Genomic DNA, 27,292 nt, shown 5'->3' on the forward strand with positions numbered 1-27,292 from the left:
TTCAGTTAGTCTGAGTTACCTTTTTATTAGTGTTGTACTGTTCTGAGCACAATGCTCACAAGGAAAATTTTGATAAGCATGATGCCAAAATAAACCAAAACACCCTAAAGTCATTTTTCAGTTGCTTAAAATGATCATGACATTCTGATGTTTTCTTCTTTTTTTTTTAGGTTAAAGAAAAATATGAAAATAGAGTTGACAGTACATTTAGGCACACTATTAACACATACTGTACACAGATATGCACAATTTTCATTATCATATTCATATATACTGGGGTTAAAAAAAACATGAGCCTTCCTGTATGGAGAGGTGTGCAGAAAGTTAAAGGTGATACCGCCTTCGCCATCATAAGGGACACATTATTCACCTCCCAGTAAGAGAGGCTCCAGTCCAGTCCAAGCCATGTTGTCCTGCTCAGCCAATCAGAGTCCATCGGGGCAGCTCGGTGCAAGAAAATCACAGCAGACGAGGAAGTTTCCGTCCAATGACTGCAGCAGAATGGGGCGCCGTTTAGTCAATGGGGGAGTGGGACTCCCACACTTGCTACAGTAAGTGCTTATTAGTAGTGATTCTAGTGGTCACAAGACACAGCTCTTCTGTGAACCTGTCTCACCCAATTTTTGGGTGTCGAAGGGGGGTGAGTGGGGGGGGTGTCTTTTCAGCGGTCAGTTCATAATAACAAACCTCTTTTCACACTTCACAGGCTTCAATGCATGAAAGAAAGAGCAGTTGTTCAAGGCCACCTCTGAAGTAGCTGTCCCCCCACCACAGTCTAATAATCATCTCTGATTATTTCTGCAAGAGTCAGCTGGGGATAAATGGGAAAATAACCCCCTGCACACCGAAAAGAGAAAAAAAAAAAAAAAATCTAAAAAAGAAAAATCAGACTTATAAAACAAGTCTGTAAAATTAAACATTGTACTTTTATAACAACGGAATGTTAAGTTGTCGGGGGTAAGAGGACATCTCTGGGAAAAGAGGTCTCGCTTTTTCTACTATTAAAACAATTTTCAGTAATACAATGATTCAAAAATGCACATGCCTTAAAGAAAACAAAAAAATATTGCACCAAATCCAAGTTGTTTTTCCTCTGACCAAAGGTGGTTAGGGACACACCTCCATATCTCTGTCCTGATTTCCTTGTTATGTTCAGTCATGTGAAGGAGAGCTACCTCTAGCGTGCATCTCTTGATCAGTGTACACTGTATATAGACTTAAGGCTGGTTCCCCTAGCTCACACTGGCACAATTTCTGACAGAAGAGGGTTGCATCTTTGTGCTAACCACACACACACACACACACACACACACACACAGACTTCTGCTCAAGCCAGATACAGAACAGACCAGAGAGTACATTCTTGAATAGTTCCTGACAATAACACACCTCAGTGTGTCGTCACAGCCTCACCTTAAGGGTCATTAAAGGTCAACGTTGCATTCTTTTTCTTTACGTGATATGAAACACAGTAATGTTTCCCCAATGTCAGAACAGTACACACACATACGAACAGCATGAGCTTTGGTTGCTGCAGGATATGAGAGTAGCATTAAAAAGGGTTCTTTGATTGGATGATCGAGGGAAGTACAGGTGATCTAAGACTTGAGAGAGAGAGAGAAAGGGTGGAAGAAAGTCAAGACAAGCACTGAGGCTGAGGAGAAGAAAAAAAAAGAGATATTTGTCACATTTTAAAAACAGCGGCTCTTAAACCCAGTGCAATCGACGTTTTTTGGTTGCGAAAACACAGTTTGCAAGTGATTTTTGCAGCTTAGATGTCTACAGCATGAGGGTGGGTTTGATTACAGCTGTGCGGCCACTTCGCTGACGTGGAGGAGGACCGCACTGGCCAACAGATAGAAGCAGGAAGGTAAGGCAAGGTGTGGGTCTAATGCTATTGAGTCCTGCAGTTTAAAAACAACGATATCTGTGGTTGGGCTCTCTGGACCATGAAAAAGCAGCATCAGCTGGCCCAGAATGACGCTCAACACAACAACAACAACAACAAAAAAGTCTCAAATGGAGCAGGGGAACTAAAAAGAAAACACAGCCAAGTTCAGTCTTGGTGCAAATTATGAGATTTGTGTTTGCGCATGTGTCCAAGTGTTACACATCCTTCGTTTCTGTCTTGACAGAAATAATCAGCCAGATAAAATGGAGTGATTTCACCTTCAGCAATGTGTGAGGGAAGAGGAAGGGCAGAATTCTCTCTCTCTCTCACACACACACCCCCCTCAACAACAGTCATATCAATCCCCACCACTGCCACTCACACCCTCAGCTCTCAAGTCTGTGTATCTTATCGGCCGTTGTCCTGCTGCCTCTGTCCTCTCCTGTCACCTCTTGAGGGAGGTGGATTTCAGTTTCTGGTTGTATCTATGGATGCGTGGCGAACGGGAGTGCAGCTTGACAAAGAGCTCGGGGAATTTGTACTGAGGGAACATGGTCTCCAGGAAGCCCTCCAGGAAAACGTAGACTAGACGACGGTTCATGGGTTGGTACTGAAACATGTCAAAGACGCGGAGGATGCCCTTCCTCGTGGTATCGGCTCCGATGATGTGCTTCAGCTCATCTGAGGAAGAAGGGGGAGGGAGACGTAGATATCAGCAGCGTGAACAAGTTTGGTTCTGTCAGAGGTTCCTTCCTGTTAAAACTGTGTCTTTCCTTCGCACTGTCACCAAATGCTTGCTCAGGGGGAGTTTTCTGTTGTTTTTTATTGTTCTCTCTAACGCTTTAGCATCTTTACTTTTAAGGCGACAGTTATTTGGCGCTTAATAATTAAAACTGAATGAAATTGATTTTTTTTGTATGAGTTTACAGCACTGCAAAGAATTCCACCTTTCCTTTGGGTCGCAATAATATTACTGGAATTTTTAGTCTGACAGCAGAAACAAAGTAAAGATATGGCACTAAAGAAAAGTGAGCATGAGTCATACAGATGTCCTCACTGCACCTCATTAGGGCTTGGCTACCTTCACATAGACACCTGATAATACAGCCTCTCAATTCTTGTATTTTCTGTGTAAAAATATATTTCTAGCTGTGTGCTTTATCAGAGGTGCAAACCATCAAGGAAAGTGTGTAACTGGCAAATCGTCTGGTTTGATGTCACCCTTTCAGTTTTCCAATATGCTTTCTCTGCCTCATTCTAGTGCGCTGACTCATAATTAGCAGAACAAATGATGGTTAAACAGCATTTATACCGCCTGGACACAAGAGGGGGGCAATTAGTTCATTTCAGTCATTTCTTAAAAGCAGACTTGGACAAATCATACAGAGGTCAGTCTCTGGGTGGTTCTCACTAACTTACTCCAGATTCTCACACTCCTAAACTAGAATACTATTGTTCCGTACTTCAATCGTTTCTTCACACATACAAGATATCGTCTTACATCGAAATTGTTTGTCATAGTTTGGAGTGGTAGTACACAGAAGAGCAGTGGATTAAACCCCTTTATTAAAAAGCTGTTGGTGACACCCAGAAAGACGTCACTGATTCCTCCCTCCTCACAGCTTTTACTTCCATATTCAGTGGGACGAGCAGGGACTGAGAACTGCTTTTCATTTTAAGTATGAATGCTTCAAAGATAATGAGTAAGTAGATGTGGTTGTCTCTATTTATGGCTAGGTGCTAGCTTTATAAAGTGTGAGCGTGTGTGTGTTTTCACCTGGCATGATTCCCAGAAGGCTGGTTTTGGCAGCTACTCGTGTCCTCATGCGGATGTTCTTGTCCCGGCGGGGCGGGGTCTCAGCTAGAATACCATTGGGCCAGTAGGAATCCCTGTTCGGAGGCGGAGCACTAAAAGTTATACAGTACTCCTCTGACTAATCAGAGGTCTTTAAAACAAAAGGCGATGAGTTACCTGAACCTCTTGACGTAATCTGCCACCTGCTCTGGTGACGTCAGGTAGTCCACATGATCTACGATTTTCCTACAGAAAGAAGCAAACTTTAAATATTTCAAACCACTATTTGTATAAGTGATAACATTTTCCCACCTTTTACTGTATGTCAGTTTTTTTTGCGGGTTTAATGTGACACTCACCTGTTGATTGTGTCCCCATATGTGGCCCTGATGAGCTGCTGCAGAAGGTTCTTAATATTCCTGCGCAGCCACTGGTTCTTCTCTTTGAGATCAAACACCTCGTCCATCAGCAGCAGCATTACCCGGAGTGGGATATTATCATCCACCTGGAAGCAGTTTAATTTAAAGCACAGTTAAAGGAATGAAACAACAGCACGCTGACTCACATCAGAGACTTTTGCAGAGACACGTCAACGCAAAGAATGCTGAATTAAAATCTACAGGGTTATTCCTAACAGCAAAGATAATGGCAGAAGGATAAAAGCTTTTCAAATCCTCATTTTAGTGGGAACTTTTTAAGCAGTTTCTCATCACATTTAACTGATGAGCTGATGTTTGTACTCTGAGGCATTTCAAGAAAACTTTGGAAGGACTTTGCTCACATTGTCATCGAGCTGAGCAGAGACTCGACAGTGCTCAGGGTCGATTTCAGACTTGGGGAGGATTGGAGGCACCTGGGAAAATCAGAGGTTAGATTAACGACTACAGAGGATCAAGCGAAGCCTGTGCTTCACGACGTTAACTCAAAACACTTGCAGTATTAAACGGTTCTACCTTCAGTATGGATTGTTTGATATCCTGACCCAGTTTTTCTGACATGCGTCCCATGTTATCGGAGACTTTGTTCACTCCCTCTGCTAAACTGTCTGGGAAGGCTTTTACTGCATTGGACACGTTTCTCATGGAGCTCCGCAGAGGGTTCACAAATGTGTCTATCTGATGGGGGAATAAAACAAAAGCAGAAAATGTACTTTATAGACAAAATGCCAGTCACATGGTGAATAAACAGCTGATCAGTAATGAATGATTCTCCAACATACTAAAACGTTCTAACACAATATCTACATATAATATCTACTATAATATATGTAGTAATTAAAATAAAAAACAAAAAAAACTGCACAACAGTTAAACAGGTATTTGCATTTGAGAAAAGGAAATACCTTCCGTGCAAACTCTCCTTTGCCCTTGCTATAGGCCTTGTTCTCTAGGAAGTCATACACGTAAGGGATCAGAGTTGGGCAGGCTTTCACCATCTCTGGGTTCAGCAGCAACTGCAACAAATGCGCACCAAGAACTATTAATGGAAGGAAAAATGCATGACAATAAAAAAGAATAACATATATAAACTATCACATAACAACATTACCTGTAGATAAGCATTGAGGTCTTTTTTTCTCTTCTCCAAGAAGTCTCTGTCCATGTTATTGAAGGTCTTCTTTCCTGGCAGCTTGAGGATTGATGCCAGGTTCTCAAACTAAAGCAGAGCAAGATTACAAACTGAGACTCAGAAGAGGAAAATGCAGCTGATGACTTTCCCTTATTTTCTGTCACGTTTACATTTATTGTAACAATGTTGGATGCCAGGCCAAAGTTTCTATGATAGAAATAATGAGGTCAGTGTATCTATAAGTAATTCCAGTGAGTCTGACGTTTAGGCTCACAAACTTGCCTCCAACATTTTTTTCTCTTGTGCCGTCAATATTGCGATACGGTCACGTCAGCCACCAGGCACCACCGGCCTTTGTTTTTTACTTTAAACCGTGTAAAAGTGGTGTAATAGAGTTAAGTCCCACACACACCTGTTCAGTGATTCTCATATGGAAGTCATGGAAGTCTGAGTAGCGGCGGTAGGTCTTCCAGGCATCCTCACTGCCATCTTGGTTGCGTCTAACCACAGTGATGGTGTACAGTGCGTAGGTCTTACCGTGGTCATTGCACACCCCTGCAGCACCCCAGAAGCCGGGGAGACAAGCATCAGCTACCCGATCCGGTAATACATCCAAAATAGGGAATTGGAAAATGGGGGATGGGTTGAAAAGAGCAGCGGAAGGACAGGAAGTGGACAAAAGGGAAGTGTTGCAGGTGTAATATAGGGCAGTAAAAGAGCAAGCAGAGGGGAAAAGTGTGTATGAATGGGATAAAAGGGAGGAAAAGTGTAACAGAATGGCAGGAAAGGTGAGGGAGGGAGGGAGGAGGGAAAAAGGAAAAACAGAAAAATAGTGAAGGTAATGGAGTGATAGAAATAAAGAATACTGGAACAATATGCACGAGACAACAGGCACATGCAGATGAAACGAGCTTAGAGGTGAAATGCTGATAGAAAACATGCAGGGAAGGACTAAAAGGAAGTAACAGATACCCAATATCCAAAAGAAAAATCACACACACACACACACACACACACAATTCAACATGTTAGAAGAATATAAAACTAAACCACTTGGTTGCCGTACCTGTGTCAGAGATGAAGGCATGAAGGTGCATAGATTCATCATGGCAGGAATTGGGCAAGTCATCCAAAGACTGAAATCACAGGAAACAAATCATCATAAACTAATAATAATAAACAGCACAGACAGATAACCCATAAATATTAAATGAAAAGGACTCACTAGGTTTATGCTTCCTGTTGGAGAACCATTAAAGGACTCTCCATCACCATCGTCAGACCCTCGGTAGCTTGGCTCTTTCAACATGTCCAGCTCTGCAAGCATGCGGACATAGAGAGGGCTCTGCTTGAAGGACGGGTAATACCGCTCATCGCGTAGCATCATGTCATACACCTGTTGTAAAGTACAAGCAGTAGTATTTGTTAGACTGGGGGAAAAAATGCAGCGTAAGCAGGAAAAAAAAAAAAAAACGAAAGGGAGGGGGGGTACCTTTCTCTGGATTTCATCAAATATCTCTGGCGTGGGGTCGTCTTTCCGTAGCTTCTCCCCAAGCCTTGTTAGTGATGCCTCGTCCACCTGCACCCTGGGGGACGCCTGTTAGAGCAGACAGAGCAAAGAGGTTAACTTTTCACATTTATAACTAAAGATGAAAGACAGCTCTTTAAATTTATCTATAAATAAACGTCCTTGTTTCTAAAAGAGAAGTTCAGACACTGTGTAAAATATAGCTGAAATGAGTCTGGCTTAAAATATCGGAGGAGGCTGTGGATGCATGACATTTTCAGCTACCTTGTCAGAGAGGTATTGTTCATAGACACCCAGTGCAGCTGCCTTCAGCAGCCCTTTAGTGTCACTAGGCTGCTTTTTGCCGTCCTTCTGCCAGCTCTGCATGGCCTCCAGCTGCTGCTGCGCCGTCACCCTGTATCCCTCCACTGTGAGCCAGAAGAACAGTTCGGCCTGGGCCCCCGCTGCCTGCATGAAGTCTGGGTCAACAGACAGACAGCATTTAGTCTCCTAAATCATATGATGCATATGATGTACTCACAGGTGTCTGCTTATGATTAAGACTCTGGCTACACACACATACACAGCAATCACGGCCAGCAAATTTTATACTCAGTATTTTTGGCAGCCTCTGGTTTCTGGCAGCCTCGTTTCTAAAGATCAAGTTATGATATCAAACTTCTACTTGTTTAGTTTTGAGTTTTTGCTTTGATCTAAGTACAAAAATGTTACACGGCATTTGAAAACCAAGCTATAGCAAAAAATGTTAACTTTTTTCAACTTTATCTTTCCTTCAAAATTTCTAGATTACTCACAGCTGAGTGTTTGCTGATTGAGCGTTTGGGGCAAAAAAGGCGAGTGATTTATTGACAGTTTATGGATCGGACACTGATCAATTGTCAGACAGTTCTAAGAGATATTTGGAGACGGTGAAGTTATGATATTGGAAATATTGGAGAGTCCAATTGTTCAGAATTGCAGCATTGCTTGGCTGTTTTCAATCTGACTTTTCCTATGCTGTGTCACAAATTAAAACATTTTAGGCAGCGTAAACGTTAGCATGCTTTTGTTTTTGTTTCTTGGTGCAGCCAAGATCTCAGCTGAAGTCTAGAGTAGGGATGGGTATCATTTAGGTTTTATCCGATACCGGTGCCAAACCGCTACTTTTGAAACGGTGCCGGTGCTTAAACGGTGCTCGAACCGGTGCTCAAAGAATGGAGAACACAAAATTGGTCCAGAAACCTCTCATGTTTAGCTGTTTTTTTTGTAAAAAGATAACAATGTTAGCCTTTTCTGCAGCTATAGGGCATATATGGTATCACTCTTGGCTGGAAGCAGTGCTTAAACAATGGAAAAAACACAAACTTTGTCCAAAAACCTCTCGTGTTTAGCTGTTTTTTTTGTAAAAAGATAACAATGTTAGCCTTTTCTGCAGCTATAGGGCATATATGGTATCACTCTTGGCTGGAAGCAGTGCTTAATCAATGGAAAAAACACAAACTTTGTCCAAAAACCTCTCGTGTTTAGCTGTTTTCCACTTTTTCTTTGGTCATTTTAGCCTTTTTTGCCAGAGTGAAGGGAGCATCTGCCATCAAACAAGAAGACAGCCGCATGTAACTACGACGGTGTTTGCTAGTTCACCTTACATGCATTAATTTAATAACGTGGTTAGCCTACTCAACGTAAATTACACACGAACAACATTAAGCTACTCACGCAGAGAAGAACGGCTGCTGCTGCCATCATCATCCTCATCATTTCTGCTACACTGGCAGGGCTACGGGCCAGGACTCTACTCTTCGGGTTCTTGGGGGATGTTCCTAACTCCTGGTCCGATAACAGGCACCACACCCGCACTCGGTGTGAGGTCTTGCAGCAAGCTATTAAATACGGCGCATTTCTCGGCTTTTAAAAAAACGCTATACGTCGCCAGGTGTTTCATCAGATTCGAGGAGTTACCTCCTTTGCACAGTATCACCTTAAAGCACTTGTTGCAGGCTCCTGAGTTTGCATCTTTTGCTGTAAAGTACAGCCAGACTTTTGACCGCTTCGCTTTGGGCATTTTTAATCTGTAGCTCTGCTCTAAAGGAACGTACGTACCTGGGCCCGCCTACTATCCTTGGAAAGGTAAAATGATTGGCTAGAATCCAAAGTGTATGACGTCTCAGGAAAAAAAAAGCACCGAAATAAAGCACCGAAATGTGCGCTGCTTTTCGGTCTGGTTACTACCGTTTATGTCAGAACCGGATACCGGTACCCATCCCTAGTCTAGAGGTGACCGTGCATTTGCCTTGGCTGCACCCAATTTGTGGAATAACCTTCCTATTGCCATCCGCGCATCCGATTCTATCCAATCATTTACATCACGGTTAAAAACCTATTTATTTAACCTTGCCTTTCCTGCTCATTAATGCCTGTATCTGATTCCTACACTTACTGTATTTTCCATTTTATACATATCTTTTATGGCTTTGTGCTTTTAACATGTTTTTACTTGATATGCATTTTATGCTATTCTTGTGTGTTAGTGACATTGACCTGTTAGCACATTTGGTACTTTGTTATGGTCTTATAGTATTTATGCTTTATTTTCTTTTATGTGAAGCACTTTGGTATATCGTTGGTTTTTAAATGTGCTCAATAAATAAAGTTGTATTGTATTGTATTGTTTTTGTCATTATGTTTAGGCTAATGGGAATTCTCCAACCTTTAAAGATTCTCACACCGACATAAGCAACAGCAAAAGATCATGTCTAAAAAAACAGAGGCTGGAGTCATACACTAAAGCCCTAACATTCATGTGTTAGGGCTTTAAAAAACATATGATTAACAGAAAAGTTCAGAGTTATAACTACAGTGACCTTTGGCATCTATGTGATACGTGAGGTGTTGATGCACTTACCCATGAAGAACTGCAGGGCTATGTTGTGGACGAGGATGTGATCCAGCGGGATGACACACAGCTTTCCAAAGTTGGCTGCCAGCTTAAAGGCATCAACCTCCTACACAACACAGGAACCGAATAAGTAAAGAAGAAGAGAGCAAAGCATTAACATAACCAATGCGGACTTTGAGCAAAACCAGCTGACAGCTGTGCAGACAAGGCTGTGCGATGCATGTTTACTCCCCTGCAGTTTCTCACCTTCCCAGACTGCAGTCTCTGGATCCTGGTCTCACACACCTTCTTCACAAACAGAAGACTGTTGATCTGGTTCTTGATCACGTTAATGTCTGAAGGACAGAGAAACAAAAAGCCATCAGGGCAGAAGAGGAAAGCAGTGTGCTGTTTCAATTAACATTCTGTAGTTACTGAATGAAAACAATCAGTTTTGAGTGTGTGTGTCTGATGCAAATGGAAAGAAAAAAGCAAGCGCCCACCGTCTCCAGCAGTGTCCAGGGAGCGGAGAAACTGCAGCTCCTCCAGCACCTTGTCTCTAACGGCCTCCAGTTCAGCAGGCTTATCTGTTAACTTCAGGATGTTCATGAAGGCTTCATAGTTACAGCTGTTATCCCGGATCTACACATAAAACAGGACATACAGCTACAAACACCAGCACCAAATCACATTTGGTCTCCCAACCCTTAAATTAAACTGTTTCTTGGACAGTTTGGGGTGGTGTTAAACCTCACCATCCATATGACAAACTGGTTGATGTAGTCTGGGTCACTCAGCTGGTTGATCAAAGGAAGCAGCACACCACGCGCTAGCACCTCCTAAAAAACACACCACAGTGTATTTCCAGGCATGCTCGCTGTAATTTACACTACAAACATGTCACTGCACAGCACATTCAGGGGGATGCCGTGGCGGCCTGGCAACCAACATGGCAGCGTTTGGCATGTGGCTTTTTTGTGATGAATACACAAACACTGGTTAATGGCATACATATACATTTTTTATCTCTTATTTGCACCTCATACTAGTTTTTTTTCATGCACTCACCCTTAAGAAGTATCTCATATTCTTATTGTGGAAGTCTCCAGGAGGTAGTAACAGGTACAGAAGCAATTCACACAAGTCCCGAAGAAACCCTGACACACACATGCAGAACAGGGTTACAAGCTAGAACAAAAAAGTTCCTCATAACTGTGAAATGTAAGGCCAGAAACAGAGGCGTGTTTACCTTCTTCATCTTTGTGTGAGGTGCACACAACATCTCGACAAATCTTCCTTTCCATCTCCACCTCAGCCTCAAAGAAAGACTCCATCAGATCATCTGTTATGTCCCCTGTTCAGAAATCACTATTTAGTTACAGTCGTCACTATTCTTAGAAATGATCACTCTGGGTTCATTAAAAAAGAAAAATCAGCTCTCAAGACATGGCAAACACGTTAATAACTGCAGGGAGTGTGATGTATGCACGTACTTAGTTTGTCTTCTCTGTCACCGAGGCGATCCTGGGCTTTTCTGAAAACACGTAAATGTGTGGCAAAGTCGTCCACCAGGCGAGTGGTGAAGTAAGGCTGCCAGTCCACCTCTTTGGACCTTTGCATACAAATATACACAAAATATAGATTGCTTGATTTTTTGCTAAATATATTAGACAGAAAATGTGTGTGTGTGTGTGTGTGTGTGTGTGTGTGTGTGTGTGTGTGTTGTACCGTGTGGAGAACTGGACAAGGGCATTTTGCAGCGTCTGTCTGATCTCTAGTAAGAAGGACTCATCTTCACTCAGGGTGTAGTACCAGTATTGGATGTAGTCTCTCAGTGCAAACTGGATCACCTAAAGAGACATAAGGAAAAAGTGAGGAGTTAGGCAAAATTCTGTAAAGACAATTCAGACTGAGTGAAGTGAGAACTAGAGAGAGGGATCTGACTGAATTGTCAACACAAACCTGGATAACCCTCTGATTCATCGAACAAACATGGAAGTAGATAAGAACAGTGATTAAAAGTCAAAATGCCAAGGTGACCATTTTAATCACATTTTCTGAAATAATCTCCACTGATAAACTGCCGGTAAGCAGAAATCTCACGACGGCTCAATTACACAGGAGCTGAGTAAACAGGAAGCAGAGGGCTGGCTGTTTGTGGAAAACATTACAGAGACACAACATTAATGGAAGACTGAAGACTTCTTTGTTTAATTCAACAATGAGATGAAAGTGTTACTGTAAGTATAGGGCTCGGGATTATACTCTCTTAAGGATGCACAGATGGGGGTACATGGATACAGATACAGTTTTATTCACCCTTTGATGACAATATCTATGCCACTTGAACTCAAACAGACCACATTACCCCCTCAGTTGGTATAAAACAGGGCTATGGTGGTATAAAAGAGATTGGGAGTGACTGCAATGTGAATAACCGTATATATTGCTACAGTAAAAGGGAACAAGCAGTCATGTGCAAAAGGTAGTTTTCACAGCTGCCAAAAACTAAGTACAACTTTACTGCTTTCATAGCTATTGAGGGTCAGTAACACCCAGGTGCTGCTAATCAAGTGCCATGTGAGGCAGCAAAGCTTAGGCTTGCAAAGTTGCATCTGAACAAACCACAAGACTTCTGGAACAATGTGCTTTGAACAGCCCAGACCAAAGTGGAGACATTTGGCCCCGAAAACCAAATACAGCAAATCAGCACAAACACTTCATACCAACAGTCAGCACAGTGGTGGAGGGGTGATGATATTGGCTTGTTTTGCAGCCACTAAGTCGACCGTGAACTCCTTTGCATGCCCAAGTATTCTGGTTAAAGGTGTCATCTGTCCAACAACTAAGCCACTTAAGCCTGGATCAAACTGGGTCATGCAACAGGACAGAAAGTCAGAGAAAGTCCAAACCTCAACCTGACCGATAAGATCAAACACTAAAATTCCTTGTTGACACGATTGTCTGTGAAATCATTTACAAAAAAAAAAAAAAAGGACACCAATTCTGCAATAAAACACAAACCAGGACTTTTCTAACTAAAACTACACCAGCAATGTTTCTGAGTGGAGCCGTGGATGCCAAGTATAAACCACGTAAAAAGTTACAGGTGTGGAAAGGGTGTGGGAGTCCCATCAGCTCAAGCTACAATATGAATCAGTGCAATACAGGATGAGAGGGAGCTGTGACTAATGAAAAAAAGTGCTTATGTGAGCACATACGAGAGGGAAAAAAATGCCCAGACAATGTGTCATAAAATAGTGACCACACATTTATTTCAGGACGCAAGATGCAGCATTGTGCGACTTTACAGTTCTCTGTGCAAGATCTCAAGGTTCACATGGAACTGAAAAGATAAATGAGAATTCCTAGGAACGGGCGAGGGGAGAGGAGAGATGCCATGCTAGAGCCGTTAGCGTCATCTGACCGGCACTAACTGCTGTGTCTGCACTTAACTCTGCCGGCCACACCGCTTTGCTGAGGACGTGCTAAAAAGTTTTCTGCTGCAAGTGTGGTAATCACAGAGCGGCATGGAAAGAAAAACTAACTAATAAACACAAGCCACAAAGTCGTTCTTTCCATTCTGCAAGGCTTGCATAGGAACTATCAGTTAGACGATCAACTTGCAAATGTGTCAAGATGAGTTTAAAAAAAAAAAAAAAAAAGCAGTACAAACACTGTTGCATCACGTGTCTCACATGTCACAGTTTACAAAGGACAAATTACACAAAGAGCTTTGGTGTAATCGTACAGAGTTTCCAATGATGTCAGACTAGTTGTCTAATAAAACAATAAAAAGAATCTCACTGTGAAAAAGTCGCTGTGTGACAGATGTAAGGATTTTTATATAAAAACTGACAGGGGAAAAAAAAGACAAAACATTGCAAGCTGTGCCAGAAAATAAACATTTAACAACACCGGAGGAGCTTCATTCTGCTTAATGTGAAGAATGCCTCTGCAAGCATGTACCACCAACATGGTTTCTATTACAAAGCACGACACTGGTACACAAAATAATTTAATTAAGTCATTTTATAATTGAATCATGTCACATTTTCCTGCTTTTGGCATGTTGGAAAAATGAATTTTGCTCTGACAAAACAATACATCACAAGAAAGACACAGAGCTCACAGAAGAAAACACCTGAAATGCAGACGTTACTGGGTCATGCAGTGTTTGACAGCCAGTACTTCTCTCTGGCTTGATGCCATTAAGTCACTGACCTGGGCCAGCTGAGCTGATGGGTCAGACAGAGATTTAAAGGAGCTGGAATCCAAAAAGTCTGGAGTATTAGCATTTGTCAGGCAGGGACCTTCTCTAAGCTTCTCCCTGTAGCTGCTGTCCCATTATCACAAGTGCACTGCCCACTCTTAGCTGGGTGGGCAGTGATTAAACCTCTCTTAAACCCACATTCGCAAAAACTTTTTAATTGTAAATGTCTGAATGTTACACAAGTAAAAAAAAAGTGTTCTACCATAATTCTTTCAGTTTCCTGTAACTGCCTTTGGGCTAATTTGTATGTAATTCCTTATAATGATTTTTGACACTTAGTCTCACTCAGGTAATAATAGGCCCTTTTTTTAGTGGACTGGAGACATTAATGTAATGAGCTGAGCCAAAAATGTGACATCAACAGACTGAATGGAGTGGCGTCACTGCATGAATCATGACTCCTTCACAAGAATCAAACCTGCCATTTTTGCAAACCTGGCACTGAGGAATATGGACATGCACGCCGCCTCCTTGGCTCTCTACAGGGAGTGCAGAATTATTAGGCAAATGAGTATTTTGTCCACATCATCCTCTTCATGCATGTTGTCTTACTCCAAGCTGTATAGGCTCGAAAGCCTACTACCAATTAAGCATATTAGGTGATGTGCATCTCTGTAATGAGAAGGGGTGTGGTCTAATGACATCAACACCCTATATCAGGTGTGCATAATTATTAGGCAACTTCCTTTCCTTTGGCAAAATGGGTCAAAAGAAGGACTTGACAGGCTCAGAAAAGTCAAAAATAGTGAGATATCTTGCAGAGGGATGCAGCAGTCTCAAAATTGCAAAGCTTCTGAAGCGTGATCATCGAACAATCAAGCGTTTCATTCAAAATAGTCAACAGGGTCGCAAGAAGCGTGTGGAAAAACCAAGGTGCAAAATAACTGCCCATGAACTGAGAAAAGTCAAGCGTGCAGCTGCCAAGATGCCACTTGCCACCAGTTTGGCCATATTTCAGAGCTGCAACATCACTGGAGTGCCCAAAAGCACAAGGTGTGCAATACTCAGAGACATGGCCAAGGTAAGAAAGGCTGAAAGACGACCACCACTGAACAAGACACACAAGCTGAAATGTCAAGACTGGGCCAAGAAATATCTCAAGACTGATTTTCCTAAGGTTTTATGGACTGATGAAATGAGAGTGAGTCTTGATGGGCCAGATGGATGGGCCCGTGGCTGGATTGGTAAAGGGCAGAGAGCTCCAGTCCGACTCAGACGCCAGCAAGGTGGAGGTGGAGTACTGGTTTGGGCTGGTATCATCAAAGATGAGCTTGTGGGGCCTTTTCGGGTTGAGGATGGAGTCAAGCTCAACTCCCAGTCCTACTGCCAGTTTCTGGAAGACACCTTCTTCAAGCAGTGGTACAGGAAGAAGTCTGCATCCTTCAAGAAAAACATGATTTTCATGCAGGACAATGCTCCATCACACGCGTCCAAGTACTCCACAGCGTGGCTGGCAAGAAAGGGTATAAAAGAAGAAAAACTAATGACATGGCCACCTTGTTCACCTGATCTGGACCCCATTGAGAACCTGTGGTCCATCATCAAATGTGAGATTTACAAGGAGGGAAAACAGTACACCTCTCTGAACAGTGTCTGGGAGGCTGTGGTTGCTGCTGCACGCAATGTTGATGGTGAACAGATCAAAACACTGACAGAATCTATGGATGGCAGGCTTTTGAGTGTCCTTGCAAAGAAAGGTGGCTATATTGGTCGCTGATTTGTCTTTGTTTTGTTTTTGAATGTCAGAAATGTATATTTGTGAATGTGGAGATGTTATATTGGTTTCACTGGTAAAAATAAATCATTGAAATGGGTATATATTTGTTTTTTGTTAAGTTGCCTAATAATTATGCACAGTAATAGTCACCTGCACACACAGATATCCCCCTAAAATAGCTAAAACTAAAAACAAACTAAAAACTACTTCCAAAAACATTCAGCTTTGATATTAATGAGTTTTTTGGGTTCATTGAGAACATGGTTGTTGTTCAATAAAATTATTCCTCAAAAATACAACTTGCCTAATAATTCTGCACTCCCTGTAATTTTAGGAAGTCTGACAAAAAGCCATACACCGAGCAGCACGTATAACATCATCTTCATGTATTCCGTTTTTGTGTAATTATCAAATGACATCGCGGGATGTTTGGGCCACCTTGCTGTAACAGCTCCACCCACATTGAGGTGGTACTCAAATTTAATAGAAAATAACCAAAACTGAGTAGAGCAAAGTCCAGCAGTGTTGAGTAGATGCTAGCGGAAAAGAGGCTTTAATGATCATGAGTGTCATTTTCTGAAGTTAGACCCAGCTCCTTTAAAGGCAGTGCTATCAAGGCATTACAAGTAATATAAAATTTTGAATTTAGAAAATAATACTTATCAAAACTCAACCAATTTCTTGCAAATTATTAGTTAATCATCTTATAAAATGTAAACATGCACTTGTTGTGGTAGTGACATGATGAAAGGGGCAAGGTGTGCTTATAAAGAAATGAATACAATTAGTACTGACACAGAGCTTTGGCCATGTGTTGTATGCCATACAATAAAACTGGTAATCTATGCTTCCCTACCTATGAAACACATGTACAGGGAATCACAAGACCTATCACAAAGACAGGCACATAAACACACACCTGCTGTAGTGGTTCATCTATGAAACTAGAGCCTGTGAGTCTTCTGTCAATTTTTATAGGCTTCATCTCCAGCTTCATCTCATCCAACGTCTGAAAGAGACAAAACATAACCCACAGTGAGACAGGAGTAAAGTAATCAGAGAAAACTTTAGTGACCTCAGTGACATCTGGCAGACCGGGTCATCTGTTTGTGCAGGCGAGGTCGAAGTGCGTGTATTTTACCTTCAGTATACCAATTTGTGTGGGTGGTAAGTACGAGTGCTCGCACTTTTCCAGGTGTTTCTCCGAGTTAATCTTTCCATAAAGCAAAGTGACCGCAAAGCCCCTGCAAAACAGAAGTGTAATTTAGAAATCAGCAAAAAACTTATGAGCCAAGCTCCTGATGTGTTGTGGTTAACTGTGAAGCTTAGAGAGGTTAGATTGGCTTCAAAGGTTTCACTGCTCACCCTCCAATGAAGCAGAAGATATAAAAGGCCAGGTAGAATATGGCAAAGGGTCCAAAAGTGACAAGGAACAGCACAACTCCAAGACCCCCCCATCCCCAGATGGACAGACTGGCCTGAAACACACAAGACAAAAAAAACACATACTCAATACACAATTCAATTCACCCCATACTCAGACTTATGATAATATTCTATAAACACATATAATGACCATCAATGGTCCTCCACAGAGCAGAGGGGAGGGAGATATTACATAAAAGAGTGTCAGACAGAAACTGTGTGTGTGTATAATCCTGTACAATCACATCCTATGGTGTTCCTGTTGTTGTCAGTACAGGAAACAGAGCTCGTTTCGACCCTTTTCCAGCTCCAACTTTAGCCCATAGTTACTTGAGTATCTCCTTTTTTAGCCTTATCATATTAAAAGGTACAGAAGAAGCTTTTTAAAAAACAAAACAAACGAAAACATAAGCTATACTGATAAGTTATGTCCCCTAAGTGTATGCTTAAGGTCATGATAGCAGGTATGAAACCTCAGGAGGGGTCTGCTGCACATATTAAACCAGGCCGCAGCACCTTAGAAAATGGCTGTGAATGTGTTGTTATGAGTTACAACTGCTTATACAAGGATCCTTAAATGTTCAAGGAAAAAAGAAGCCTTCAAAAATGTTCTCACTGTGAAGCCATCAGATCGAGTCACTGACAGGCATCATGATCAGTGGTGATGATCTTCGGCTGCCTTACATTCATGTTAGAGTTCCTTAGATAAACAAATCCTGTGACGGAGCCAGAGAGGAGCACACAGAGCTTCCTTTGGACACTGAGACATTGTTCTCACTGTTACAGTCGACTGCCACCAGTCGGATGACACACATTAGACTAGCTGCCAACAGTGTCACATCCATAAACAGAGGCCAGTCAGTTTACTGTGTATATATATACAGAGCTAGACTAATTAGTAGGGCTGTTCGGTATAACGATATATATGGGATGACGATATAAAAACATCTATCGTTTCATTTTACGCTATCGTTTGTTTCGTGGTGTCGCAAAATAAACTGTTTACGGCAATATTTTTTCATCGTTTTGATGGTCACTGTAGTGGCTATATTAATTTCTTAAAGTTCTCTCTTTCTCTTATATTTAATATAACCACACTACGAACGGACAAGCGCCTGTTTTTATGCGTTGTCGTTAGCAACAATGACGGTAAAACCAACCGCTTGTTTATGTTCCACATAAACCTTTCACAATAAAGCTCAAGATCTTGATGAGACTTTTCAAAATAAACTGAATCACGTGAAAGAGTATGCAGAGTATTTACAGATGAGAAGCAAAAAAGAGCCGTCAGGGGCTGAAAAATAAACCTTAGATTCAAACGTTAGAACAGGCTTTTACGCTGTGTAATAAATACTCACAAAGAAAACGGCGGCCGTTACAACTTATGTCTAAAAATGCATCCTTTAATGCAGTGGTCCCCAACCCCCGGGCCTCGGACCGGTACTGGTCCGTGAGTCGTTTGGTACCGGGCCGCGAGAGTTGAGGCTCAGGTGTGAAATGTATAGTTTTCAAGGTTTTTATCGGTTTTCAGCGTTATTTTGTTATCGTTTTTATCGTTTACTGTTTTCCTGGGTCTTTTCACGTGTGTTATGAATAAATTTTCTTTTTTTCGGTACCGGTACTAGTTTTATTTTGTTGTATTTATCCGCGACACCTTAAAGGCCGGTCCGTGAAAATATTGTCGGGCATAAACCGGTCCGTGGCGCAAAAAAGGTTGGGGACCGCTGCTTTAATGCATCGGTTAAAACACTCGACTCCAGGTACACGACGCCCAGCTGGAAACACTTCACGCAAGTCGAGCTGCCCGAGATTCACAGAATTTACAAAAAATGTTAAAACTTTGTGATTTATATTGTTATCGGACGACAGATGTCTTATATTGGGATATGAGTTTTGGTCATATCGCACAGCCCTACTAATTAGTACCAAATACTATTAAGGCATATGGACAAATGAAAAGAATAATGAAGAGTAATCTGTGGCTCCACAGACATGCAAATGCACAGTTTTCTTGCTTAACGCTAAAAGATAACTTAGCTATCCAAACATCCATCTTCTTCAGTTCATCCAAGGCCTGGTTCTGGGGGCAGCAGTCCAAGCACAGAAGCCTAGACCTTCAGTTTATCTGGGGGAACACCAAAGTGCTCGGGGGCCACCCGAGAGACATAATCTCTCCAGCGTGTTCTAGGTCTGCCCCAGGGCCTCAGACTTGGAGGTGCCGATTCTCATTCCCGGTGCTTCACACTCAGCTGTAAACTGCTCCAGTGCGAGCTGGAGGCCACCACTTGATAAAGCCAACAGAATCACATCATTTACGAAAAGCAGAGACGAGATTCTGAGACCACCCAAGTGGAAATCCTCCGCCACTTGACTACGCCATAACAACTATGAACAGAATCGGTGATCTAGATAAATTATGATAAAAGAGGAGTGAACATGTTTGAATTAATGAACCTCAGTTTACAGTACTGGCTTAAATGTACACTCTACACTGTAGGCTGATGTGAAAAGTACACATATGAAAGCTATGTTAGGTCTTTCAATAATATCCAGTTACACACATTTTGTTACCATTATAATTTAGGAGTAAAAATATGCTATATCTACGGTAAATGGACTTCTTATATTACACTATTCTACTCATCATAGCACTTTACTAATTGACTCATTTACCAATTCACACAATCACTTTTTTCTATGCTCTTTCTATGTAAGTGCTTTCATTCACGCACATTCATTCTCTGACAGACACATTGGAGAGCAACTTGGGGTTAGTATCTTGCCCAAGCATATTGTGCCATGCAAACAAATGCAGGCTGCATGAACACCAACCTTCCGATTAGCAGAAGACCTGCTCTACCACCTGAGCTACAGCCACCGCCCATGAAGACCGTGAGGCACCAATCTGTTTATTAACTTAATTAGCACTGGTGTCACCGGTTTCATGCATTTCAGTTTTAAAACAACGACAACAAAACAAACCGCACAATATTCATTACGTTTGTGACATTTGTAATAGCAGAAGAATACACAAACACCAGCACATTGCGCACTGCAATATTGGCTCGATGGAGGAGTTCAAGACTATAAATCAAGCTTCAAGCTACTGTGGAGGAGCTGCAGTGATGCATTGACAGATTATGACGTTAAGGACCAACAATGGTCAGAGCTATAGGCAATAGAGAGGTATTTTTTCCCCACTGATGCATTACTCAATATCATTCATAATAAATTTAATCTGTCTCGCTATAGTTTGATGTCGCACATGCAGCCCCAGAGCACACAGGTAAGTGCACACACATTATTGCACGGTGTACTTACGAGGTAATTAGAGGAAACAGGAGGATATTTCAAACTTCAGCCTGACATTTTTGTTTGTATGGCAGAACTCTAATTAAAAATAAATTAATAAATTAAAAAGAAAAAGGAAAGAGCCAGTGAATTTTATGACATCAGCGATGCCACAGCAGACAACAGGACAATTGGACTATGAAGCAAACTGACCATAGACTAGTTTAAGTCACATGTATAAATAACAGTGAAACCTGCTATGATGTACGGCTTGGAGATGGCTGCACTGAAAAAAAAGACAGGAGACCGAACTGCAGGTGGCAGAGTTGAACATGCTAAAATTTTATACAGAGCTGCCAGGCGGGAGGAAAAGAAGAAGATTCCTGCATGCAGTAAAGGAGGACATGCAAAGGTTTGGTGTGACTAAAAAGGATGCTGAGGATAGGGTGAGATGGAAGCAGATTATCTGCTGTGGTGTCCCCACAGGGACAGGCCTGAAGAAGAAGAAGAAAGGGACAGGTATCCTAACATCTGGGTCATGATAGGTTCAAAGACAACTGTGAAGCTTCTTTTCATTCAAAGCAAAGTTCCTAGACGCAGGAATGCTCAGTGAGGAGTACAATGTACAACTCTCTTTTTTATCTACTACAGAGCCCAATATGTTTATGAATGTTTTTCATGTTAAAAAAAATGTGAAATATGTACATTTTAGTATGCACTGCCCACTTACTTCATACAATATCTCTGAATTTATAGATTATGAATTTAAGTAGTCTAATACTGGTTGCTATTGTTCAGATGGGTGTGCTTGCTGACTTGACCTTGTCAGCATGAACGTCTTTATTAAAACTGGCCATAATTGTTTGTCCTGGTCCAGAACTGGAGCAGATAAAACTAGAACAAACACAGCCTCTCAGTTGGATCAGGTTTGAAAAAGCTTATAATGGGCAATTTGAAACAATAACTTCACTAGTACTGGTTCAGATCTTAAAGCAAAGCATTTTTAAAGTCTTACTCTGAAGCACTTTGGACCGCATATGCGCACGAATAGTGTTACATAAGTAAATCTGACTTGAGGTGAACTTGTGACGTCCCTCCTCACCACATCAGCTGAGGCTAGTTTCACAGTAAATAGGATAAATTAAAACCTGAGGCTTATGGCTGTCACTGAGGACCTTCTGACCCTGATGTTGCTTACTCATCAGAGTCAACTAGACAGGCACTGATAGTGTGCAGGCCAAGACATATGGGTCACATTAACAGAACAGCAGGATCTTTGAGAGTGCCTTGGAATAAATGCTGCATACCTGCCTGTCACTTTGTTTACAAATGTGGTTATGGGAGAGGCAGGAAGTATTAGAGGACATTTATATGCAGTGTAATAACCCTGTTGGGTACATGCAGTTCTCCACCCTATATTTCACCCTGTCTTGTACCAAGGGTGACATAATTTCCCTATCTCGGTTGCATAAGACATTGCAGTTTTTCTTATTGTTGAAACACCTTAACTGACTACACAAACACAGGAAGGACAATTTCCAACCTTATCCTCAATTTCTTGCCTCTATTATAAAAAGCACAATTTTGATCTATATGGATGTAAAGAAATCAACTACTGCGAACACTGACTATAATAAAATGTCTCAAACTTATATGAATAAACTGAAGTCCAGGCTGCAGAATGTGTTCAAACTGGCTAGACTAACCCTCTTCCTTAAGTCATAAAGGGCGAGAACAAAGTCACTGATTGCAGGGTTGGGAGGAGAAATAGGGCTGGCCAGTAGAGAGAACCATTATTACAATTTAACTAGGAGTGTAGCAACACAGAGGAATGCTTTTCAGAAAGGTTGCCACAAAATGTGACCATCAAAAACAGATCCACGTGTCCTGATATCTAACACAACCAAGAGAACTATAACATATCAGCCAGAATCCTTTTATCATTTAAAGGAGATCCAAATTAAACCGCCGTGCAAACAAAGAAACAGTCTGAACTGTTGTTCAATTTCCTCCCACACCAAGCAGGTACATTTTCAGGAGAGTTCGAAAACTTTTTACCAAACCAACAAAGTCATATTTACTACCATAATCTACATCCTCAGCCTGATGGTAGTAAAGAACAATTATAATACATCACCATCACACACGCTAACAGTGTGATGGTGTAGTAGTAACTTATGGATTTTGTTAAAGATTTTTGCTAAATAAGATCCGGGTCCAAAGTTAGCAAAGCTAATGCTTGTGACAAACATCTGAATAAAGGCAGAGTGCAACTAAATTTAGCCCACAGTGGAGGGGCAACCAACTTTCCACTGACTTTGTATTTGGTGAAGGTGCCTCCCTATCAAGTGGCTTCACTAAACTACAGCAGCTTGTCAACACGGAGCCAACATCAGACGTGGCTGAAGCCAGCTAGAAGCATTTCATTTGCATTTCAGCTCCTAGATGTGTATAATATATATTTGTGTTTTCCTTCCAGCTGGTGCAGAGTGTAATGTGTTGTGCTTTGTCTATACTAAAATAGGACCAAAACAGTGACATATGTAACTGTACTCACCAGAGCAAACCACAAGATATGCTGTGCTTACTGCAGCATCCAGCAGTTAGTTAGGCAAATAATTTTATTAATCATCTTAAACATGTTTTTTAATAAATAACACAAAAGGTAAGTAATGAGTACACTTATGAGAAAGAGTGTTTTTAGATGTACTGAAGCATATACAGTCTGATCAATTACACCCTTTAAAATTCTGTGACTCCTGAAAAAGAGACTGAATGTAGTTCAAAAGGGAAATGCAAGTATATGTTTGACGTCAGTGGTGCTAGTAAGCAGCAGTGAATGTGCACGCTATCAGTAGGACTGTGTGATGAGACTGTGGAGGCTTGGCTCTGTAGAAGAGATGATAACTGACACTCGTGAGTCATTACAGCTTACACAGGGCTTAAAACATGAACCATCTGTTCCAGTGATTAACACCCAAGCCCATCAGGGATCCTCACATCTGAATATCTAGGCAATTCCTTATGCAATACACACTAAACAGACACTCATTAACACAAAAGTGACAGTATTAAAGGCACTGGGCGAGATCACAGATGCAGATGGGCACTGAAGTACCGCTCTCATGCATTTCAAATTGTTAAAAAGTGGCTGGATGTTACAGCATGGCTTCAAAGAGAATTTCAGAAGACATGTTTAAAAACATCTGCCAAAACCTGCTTCATCATCCTGAAAGGATGCTCAGGGATAAAAATCCTTACCTGTGTGAATATGCTGGCCAAGGATCAAATACAAAAATATAATTGTGGACTTTACTAGGCTTCAAACAAAGACATATTTTTATTTTCTAAACTTTAATATAACCAATTTAATATTTTGAAATGAATCCATATATTTGTGTTTTAATATTTCTTACAAATTTACTTACAAAGAAGTAGAAGACAATCTAGAATTTAAAAGGAGTAAAAAACACAGAGGCAGTGTGTTTTGAAGAACACTCTGGATGCCCTTGACTCCAGGCACATTCAGATATTCACACGTAGCCTCTTATCAGTGTGTCTGAGAATATTTTTTCCCTAACTTTCCACCATGGATGTGCACACACACGCATGAAGAACTACTCAAGGGTGGATATTTCTATTTTTGTGATCACTGTAAGTCCTCAAGTGCTTAGCTGCAAACCCTGGGCAGTGTAGTCATTAGGTGAAAGGTTAACTCAGCCCATTAAAGCTCTCCTGTGGGAGATCATGCCTGAGAGAGAGAGAAAGTAAATGGGTCTGACTGATCGTGCTGGCCTAATCCACCAGGACCACTGAAATGCAAAGAGCTGCTATATTAACCTTAGGATCAAAAAGGCAGAAGTAGTAATGATGTTAATTTCCAGAGAGGACAAGAAATGTTGTAGTTCACTTCTCTCCAGGATTTGAACTTTATTACAAATTAATAACAGCATACTAATGACCCTGAAAACTGAATGAGCAAATGGTCCAGCTTGTTTTGTCTAGTTCCCCTGAGCTGTGGTTTGATACTGTTATTACCCTGGGGAGGGTAAAGTGAGCCACACCCCTCCTCTGTCACAAACAGTGTCCCCAGCTGCTACTTTTCACCTTCCAGTGAGAAGCAGCTCCAGGAAGGCAATAACTGGGTATTTATACTCATTATGTATTCAGCTAGTAGCGATCATCAGGTTGGCAGTAACCCAACTAGAACTGAAACTGTAACACACAACCAATGAGCATGCGGTGGGAACGGAACTTAAGCCTTATTGAGGTGCTGCAGTAATCATGACTGTTAACAACTCCAAATCTGATGAATCATGTGAGCTGCGTCTTGTCTCGGCATGACCTAGACACACTGTACATATATCTGGATGAAAAGACAGGTCTGAACAGAGCTTAGTTCATGAGAGCTGTGAGCCTCTTTGGCAGGGCAACAACTTGAACAGCACGTAGAAGGAAGAGGAGGTACACTAGCAGGCCTGGTGTGACAGCATGCTGGACTTAATATCTACCAAGCTTTGATTAAGGGAGCTTAACGAGGTTTAGCAAGTGCTAAAAAGCACAGAGATAACGCTGGGTGACTGTGGACGAGCACACGTGCACTCCCATCAAACTCAATATACAAAGGTGAATTGATCAAGTTGTGCAGACAGGCCACTCACTCACAGAAGCAACTAAACTACAAAGGACTACATAAAACAAAGCGATATCTTTCATTGATTTCTTACTAAGGTTACCAGAGACTAACATTTCCAAATAGCAACTAAGCCAACTAAGTGTAACACGTGACTGCCCACCTCACCTGCAGCTCAGATGAGGTGGGCAGTCTGCTCTGTTAGCTGTCCTTTCAGGTCGCTAAACTGGGGGGCATCCCGTGAGATGTAAAAAAAAATCTCTGCAACCACTGATCAACAACAATGGCCTTTATTAATATTTCAAGACAAGCCTGCGTTAGGCCGTTTAGATGTGTATGAAAGGAGGGAAGAAGCCGGTATGACTGACAAGCTTATCCACTACATCTCAACTTAACATCAGTCATTAATGCCTGAAAATGTATTTCCCACACCATTCACACTGTCTGCATCTAGGTTTAACAGCGCAACACGTTTATTATCGACATAAATGTTTGCATCCAATGCAGATTGATCAACAGTGAACCGCAACTGCGCCGATACAAAAATGTAACTTTCCCTAGTTAGTCTCTCTAGCCGTCAGCCAATCTAACGCCCAGCTCACCTGTGTTCGTTGTAATGTAGAAATTCGCTTGTGAGTATCTTCATTCATAATATAAACGCAGACTACCGACATTGCCTGTGTCGAGCTAATTCCAGCGCAGTGTTGACAGTGCGGATATCCTAAGCCCGTCGTATTAACTTAGCGTTAACGGTGTAATCCCGCGCTGACTGCCACTTATAGCTGACATGCTTTGTGAAAACACAGCGGCAGCGAACAGTCCTCTCTCCCGGCTCCCGTGTTTACCTGCGGAGCTAGGCGCTAGCTGCTCCAAGCTAACTAGCCATGTCAGCCACAAACTACTGTACCAACACACGCGAGACTTTTTCACGGGAGATAACTTACCTCTGCAAACATCGTCTAAAAGGCTGTAAGTTGCGGCGGCTCTGGCTAACCCCACCACATTGTAACATGCGAAGAGGAGGTGATTTTCTTGGTTAAAATCGGTCGTATTTCCAATCTCCGTACTGTCTTCGGAGCGTCGCCATGTTTGCAAGGTTTACGTCGTGGGTGCCCCGTTTCTGGACGTGGTCACGCCATTGGCTGGGAGGCGATGACGCCACATGCAGCGATAATCACGATTGGCTGACCTAAATAAATTATTAGTTCACAAATTTCTGACAGACTGTACCCAAACTGTAAGTCATTTTCAGCCAATATTTTTTATCTCTTGTTATCTCGCACCAGGCCTTATGAAATAGAGAAAATAATAAACCATCAAGTTAACAACAGCATTAACAGTTTCCAGTAAATGCAATTACAGCAAGTCGTTGAAGCCTAAAGCATCACCAGACCATCACACTACCAGCCCTATGACTGACTGTTGACTGTTTTATGTTCTTATTATGAAATGCGGTGTTAGTTTTACACCAGATGAAACCAGATCTAAACCTTCCAAAAAGTTCAGCTCTTTTTCTTGTAATGCCACAGAATATTTTCCCAAAAGTCATGAAGATGATTTTTGCTAAATGTGAGTCAAGCCTTTGACTTCTTTTTGGTCAGCAGTGGTTTTCTCTTTGGATCTCTCCCATGGTTGCCATTTTTTCCCACGCTCTTTCTTATTGTTGAATCATAAACTCTTTAGATGTTTTTCTGGGTTCTTTGTGACCTGGATGAGTCATCAATGCACTCTTGGGGTAATTTTGGTAGATTGACCACTCCTGGGAAGGTTCACTACTGTTCCAAGTTTTTACCATTTTTAAATAATGGCTCTCATCGTGGTTCACTGGAGTCTCAAAGCTTTAGAAATGGCTTTGTAAACCTTTCTAGACTGAGGGATGTCAATTAATTTGTTTCTCACCTGCTTCTTAAGATTGTGGCAGTAAGTGCTGTATTTTTAAATCTTTTAGCCTACTCCACTTTGACTTGCTCTATTTAAGTGATTTCTTGACCCAACAGGTCTGGCAGTAATCAAGCCTGGATGTGGCTACTTAAACTGAACTCAGCTTTCCCGAAAATCTAGTTAATCACAGTCAGTTCATGGCTTAGATAGCTTTTCCCTTAATAAATAGAATCTTGGTTGAAAAACTGCATTTTGTTTGGTTTACTAAGATTATTTTTTATCAGTATAAACATTTGTTTGATAACGTGAAAAATGTAAATATGAAAAATGTGCAAAAAACAGGAAAACATCAGGAAGCTGGCAAATACTGTTTCTTGGCACTGCATTAGTTCATTTACTGCAAAAGATTCTGTACAGAGGTCATAGCTTGCACCA

The 27,292-nt window shown here is 41.6% G+C and overlaps 1 protein-coding gene across 1 annotated transcript; it reads right to left on the reverse strand.

Moving 5' to 3' along the window:
* snx13 (sorting nexin 13) lies at positions 1-26,101 on the reverse strand. Its single transcript, XM_084919294.1, has 25 exons — positions 25,921-26,101; positions 16,993-17,105; positions 16,769-16,871; positions 16,547-16,636; positions 11,366-11,487; positions 11,131-11,249; positions 10,887-10,991; positions 10,706-10,794; positions 10,393-10,476; positions 10,141-10,279; positions 9,905-9,993; positions 9,665-9,764; positions 7,048-7,241; positions 6,748-6,852; positions 6,481-6,651; positions 6,322-6,391; positions 5,668-5,810; positions 5,235-5,342; positions 5,029-5,139; positions 4,640-4,801; positions 4,468-4,539; positions 4,046-4,191; positions 3,864-3,932; positions 3,669-3,781; positions 1-2,572 (listed from the first exon to the last, which is right to left on the reverse strand). The coding sequence occupies exons 1-25, from the start codon at positions 25,930-25,932 to the stop codon at positions 2,337-2,339; spliced, it is 2,865 nt and encodes a 954-aa protein (XP_084775420.1). The 5' UTR covers positions 25,933-26,101; the 3' UTR covers positions 1-2,336.
* Between the last annotated feature and the right edge of the window lie 1,191 nt (positions 26,102-27,292).

This window comes from Perissodus microlepis, chromosome 22, assembly GCF_051167445.1.
Source record: "Perissodus microlepis isolate ML-2025 ecotype Zambia chromosome 22, ASM5116744v1, whole genome shotgun sequence".
NCBI classification, from domain to species: domain Eukaryota; kingdom Metazoa; phylum Chordata; class Actinopteri; order Cichliformes; family Cichlidae; genus Perissodus; species Perissodus microlepis.

What these genes read in the sequence shown, in the direction of transcription:
- snx13 (XM_084919294.1), bottom strand. An exon ending in CTTGTCCAGTTCTCCACACG is followed by an intron (nt 11,250 to 11,365) that starts GTACAACACACA and finishes TTGTATGCAAAG; the next exon opens with GTCCAAAGAGGTGGACTGGC. An exon ending in TTGATGAAATCCAGAGAAAG is followed by an intron (nt 6,652 to 6,747) that starts GTACCCCCCCTC and finishes ACTTTACAACAG; the next exon opens with GTGTATGACATGATGCTACG.